The sequence below is a fragment of the Rhinatrema bivittatum genome, chromosome 1 (assembly GCF_901001135.1).
Source record: "Rhinatrema bivittatum chromosome 1, aRhiBiv1.1, whole genome shotgun sequence".
NCBI lineage: Eukaryota > Metazoa > Chordata > Amphibia > Gymnophiona > Rhinatrematidae > Rhinatrema > Rhinatrema bivittatum.
In genome coordinates, this window is record NC_042615.1 from 293390785 (window position 1) to 293395623 (window position 4839).

The following is a 4839-nucleotide window of genomic DNA, read 5'->3' on the forward strand; positions in this document are numbered from 1 at the left end:
TGTATTTTTTAAGTAGCCACACTGGCACCAGTATGTTTACTTTTCCTCCTACTTAACTCACTAGCTCAGCTTTGTAAGAAGGGCTTCTCTGCTTGTGTGTTGTTTTTGTTTGGTGTGAGGAGAGCAGAAACATCAGATCTTTATTCAATCTACTACAGTCATCTCTTACAGTGCCCTATCCCTATTAATACCAGGAGTGTTGTGATCTTCCTGCACACAGTGCCCTAACCCTGATACCAGTCTGAGACAGCTCCCTCCCTGCATTACTAGTGAGAGGCTGGCTTCACAGACAGGGGGGAGCTGCCTGACCCTCACTCCTGACTTCCCCCATGTCCCAGCTAGTGAATGGTGTGTGGGTGAGGGGGGGGGGGGGAGGATGGTGAAGTCTGAGACAGCTCCCTCCCTGCATTACTAGTGAGAGGCTGGCTTCACAGACAGGGGGGAGCTGCCTGACCCTCACTCCTGACTTCCCCCATGTCCCAGCTAGTGAATGGTGTGTGGGTGAGGGGGGGGGGGGGGAGGATGGTGAAGTCTGAGACAGCTCCCTCCCTGCATTACTAGTGAGAGGCTGGCTTCACAGACAGGGGGGAGCTGCCTGACCCTCACTCCTGACTTCCCCCATGTCCCAGCTAGTGAATGGTGTGTGGGTGAGGGGGGGGGGGGGAGGATGGTGAAGTCTGAGACAGCTCCCTCCCTGCATTACTAGTGAGAGGCTGGCTTCACAGACAGGGGGGAGCTGCCTGACCCTCACTCCTGACTTCCCCCATGTCCCAGCTAGTGAATGGTGTGTGGGTGAGGGGGGGGGGGGAGGATGGTGAAGTCTGAGACAGCTCCCTCCCTGCATTACTAGTGAGAGGCTGGCTTCACAGACAGGGGGGAGCTGCCTGACCCTCACTCCTGACTTCCCCCATGTCCCAGCTAGTGAATGGTGTGTGGGTGAGGGGGGGGGGGGAGGATGGTGAAGTCTGAGACAGCTCCCTCCCTGCATTACTAGTGAGAGGCTGGCTTCACAGACAGGGGGGAGCTGCCTGTCCCTCACTCCTGACTTCCCCCATGTCCCAGCTAGTGAATGGTGTGTGGGTGAGGGGGGGGGTGGATGGTGAAGTCTGAGACAGCTCCCTCCCTGCATTACTAGTGAGAGGCTGGCTTCACAGACAGGGGGGAGCTGCCTGACCCTCACTCCTGACTTCCCCCATGTCCCAGCTAGTGAATGGTGTGTGGGTAAGGGGGGGGGAGGATGGTGAAGTCTGAGACAGCTCCCTCCCTGCATTACTAGTGAGAGGCTGGCTTCACAGACAAAGGGGAGCTGCCTGACCCTCACTCCTCCGGGGTATTGTGATCTTCCTGCACACAGTGCCCTATCCCTGATACCAGGGGTGTTGTGATCTTCCTGCATGCAGTGCCCTATCCCTATTAATACCAGGAGTGTTGTGATCTTCCTGCACGCAGTGCCCTATCCCTGATATCGGGATGTGTGCAAGAAGATCACAACACCCCCGGTATCAGGAATAGGGCACTGTGTGCAGGAAGATCACAACACCCCCAGTATCAGGAATAGGGCACTGTGTGCAGGAAGATCACAACACCCCTGGTATTAGGGATAGGGCACTGTGTGCAGGAAGATCACAACACTCCTGGTATTAATAGGGATAGGGCACTGTGTGCAGGAAGATCACAATACCCCTGGTATCAGGGTTAGGGCACAAGTTCTAGTCACATTGACTGATCACATTACTTGTTTTGTCAAGCTACCAACTGTTTCCATTTCCCATCCCCCATATACTGTCAGTAGGAAACTTGGTAACATGAATAAATAAGAGGGCAGCCAATAGGAATACATATTCATTCCTAAACTGACCTTAACTGACCTGAAAAGTGTCAAATTGTATCATTTTCAGTTAGTGCGCACTAACTCCCAGTTAGTGCGCACTAACTCCCGTTAGTGCGCACTAACTCGAGTTAGTGCGCACTAATCGGAAAAAACGATTTTTAACGATTTTTTAACTAAAAAATCGTGCCTAAGACGATTTTCTTGCCCTGCCACATGATTTCTATCGTTAAGACGATATGGAAAATGATTCACATCCCTAATACAAATACCTGTTTAGGGCATAGGCACTATAGTAAGTCTCTGTCTCTCTCTCTCTCTCTCTCTCTCTCTCTCTCTCTCTGTCTCTCTCTCTCTCTCTCTCTCTCTCTCTCTCTCTCTCTCTCTCTAATGAAAGTGTTAGCTGTGGCTGTTTTATGAATTTATCTCCCTGGATAACTTGCTGCTACATGAACCACTGAAGTGTCACCTCTTCACTGTTTAAAAAGACATCTTGAGCACTACTTGAAATTTGTTTTCTGTTTTTTACTGGGAGTTCAGCTTTGGGATGCATGACTTTCGTCTGTATTATGTTCCCAGTGAGGGCCTGTGAGGATCCCATTTAAGGGCATTTTTTTTCCCCTACATGAAGAGACCAATGCACAGAAAAGAGAATGCATGCATGACACTCACTCTGATATTCAGAATACCTCTGGCATTGTTCTTTCAGTAGGTCAGAGAACACAGTGACAAAAGGTCAGATTATAATCTTTAGATTTTCCCTCGAAACATGGCTATTTGGTACATCAGTTTTCATTTTGAACTGTTTCTTTTCATTTTATTTATGTTAGCTGTTTTGTTTCACTTGCATTGTTTGAATGATTCTATAAACTGTCCTGTTTATGTAATTATTATAGGATTAGATTATGTTATATTAATTATTACTTGTAAGGTTTCATCCTCTTGCATCTTTGCTCCTTTCCCTTATTTTTCACTTTTATGTTCTATCGTTCCTTTTTGATTGGTTTTCCTTTTCATGGTGGTAGTGCGTCTCCCCTTTTTTAATACAAGGAATGAGGCAGATGAAAGATATAAAATGGGGTGATTTAAACAGAATCGGTCCTGTAATTTTTTATGAGGCAGATGTTCAGTGGGCTGATGAGCAGGAATGTTCACCCAATTAACTTTCCCCAGATTTTCAGCGGCACTTATCCACATAAGTCTGCCACTGATTATAGCCAGCTGCCATCATTCGGAGGATGTTATCTGGGTACTTTTTGTACAGGTGAATTTTCCAGACCTATGCAGCTAATTTTATCCATGAATATCAGTGTTCAGAACCATCTAAATTTAAGATGGGTGATGAGGTACCTGCATATAACTTAGCCAGTGGGGGGGGGGGCAGGAGGGCAGAATTTTAAATCTCAGTTTTTGTCCCAGCAACTCCAAAAGCCTTAGAATCACAGCCTCTCTATCTTTTAAGACATTTTCTTTCTTTTCAAAATGTTAAATGGATTTCCACAGTGTACACATGAAATGTTTCATTGATTTTCTCCTGAGATTCATTGCCATGCACTTGTAAATGACCATTTTGTAGTTCCTTGGAATGGTATATGAGGCTTACCCCCTGCTTCTATGGGACATGTTTAACAGTATATAATCATAATTATTTTAACACTTATTTTTATTATAGAGATAAATGCATTGAAACTGAGTGGGGCATCATGTGCTCATCATGTCATCTCTGAATAACACAATCTTTACTCCTTCAACATTCATCCTGGTTGGAATTCCTGGACTGGAAACTGCACATATCTGGACTTCCTTTCCAATGACTTTGTTGTATGTTGTTACACTTTTAGGAAACTGCACCCTTCTGTTTATTATAAAATCTGAAAGAAGCCTTCATGCCCCCATGTACATTTTTCTTTCTATGCTAGCAGTAACCGATCTTGGCTTATCTATGATGACATCACCTACAGTGATAAGTGTATTTTGGTTCAATTCCACAGAAATTCTTGTTGAAAACTGTCTGATGCAGATGTTTTTCATTCATTCATTTTCAATAATGGAATCCTCAGTGCTTATGGCCATGGCCTTTGACCGGTTTATAGCAATTTGTAACCCTCTGAGGTATACCTCCATCTTAACATCTTCAGTCATAGCAAAGATAGGAATAGCCATTGTAATTCGAGGTATAGTTATTGTCTTCCCAATACCATTTCTTTTGAAGAGATTTCTAACCTGCAGAAATAATGTACTCTCTCATGCTTTCTGTTTGCATCCAGATATCATGAAGATGGTATGCTCAGATCATATGGTCAATAGTGTATACAGTATGTTTGCAGTTCTTTCTACAATGGGATTAGATGCCATGTGTATAATCTTGTCTTACGTTATGATCCTCAGGTCTGTCTTTGGGATTGCTTCAGTAGAAGAACGATTCAAAGCCTTTAATGCCTGTGTGTCCCATATTTGTGTTGTTTTGTTTTTCTATGGTCCAATGATTGTCCTTTCCATGGTTCACAAGTTTGGTGAGAATCTCTCGCCGCTTATTCATGTTTTCATGGCCTACCTTCACTTCCTGCTTCCTCCTGCAGTAAATCCTATTGTGTATGGCATCAAAACCAAAGAAATATATAAAAGAATACTGAGAAAAGTGCATCAAAACCGAGTCAATCATTAATAAAAAAAAGTTTGTAGATGTCATGTCCAGTATTTTGAAGGAATATCAGATTAGAAATTATATTAGATTGAACATGTCTTGGTGAACCACATTACTTCTAATAATATTTAATAAAGGTCTTAATGGCAAAGTGGGAGAGAGTGAGGACAACAGACTGTGTGACACAACTGATAGTAGCTGTGACGTGGCATGCTGAACTGAAGTGAATAATTCAGTATTCGAATAGCAGGAAGTGCTGAAGGTTAATACAAAGGTTTATTGGTGAAGCCATCTTTGTAATATAGTAAATGACAGAAGAAAAAAAACCAATTTGGCCCATCCACACCTCCTGGTTGAGATTCTTCCA

The 4839-nt window shown here is 44.1% G+C and overlaps 1 protein-coding gene across 1 annotated transcript; it reads left to right on the forward strand.

The window, feature by feature from the left end:
- Window positions 1–3542: 3542 nt before the first annotated feature.
- Window positions 3543–4493, forward strand: LOC115095016 (olfactory receptor 51G2-like). Its single transcript, XM_029608173.1, has one exon. The coding sequence runs from the start codon at window positions 3543–3545 to the stop codon at window positions 4491–4493; it is 951 nt and encodes a 316-aa protein (XP_029464033.1).
- The last annotated feature ends 346 nt before the right edge of the window (window positions 4494–4839 follow it).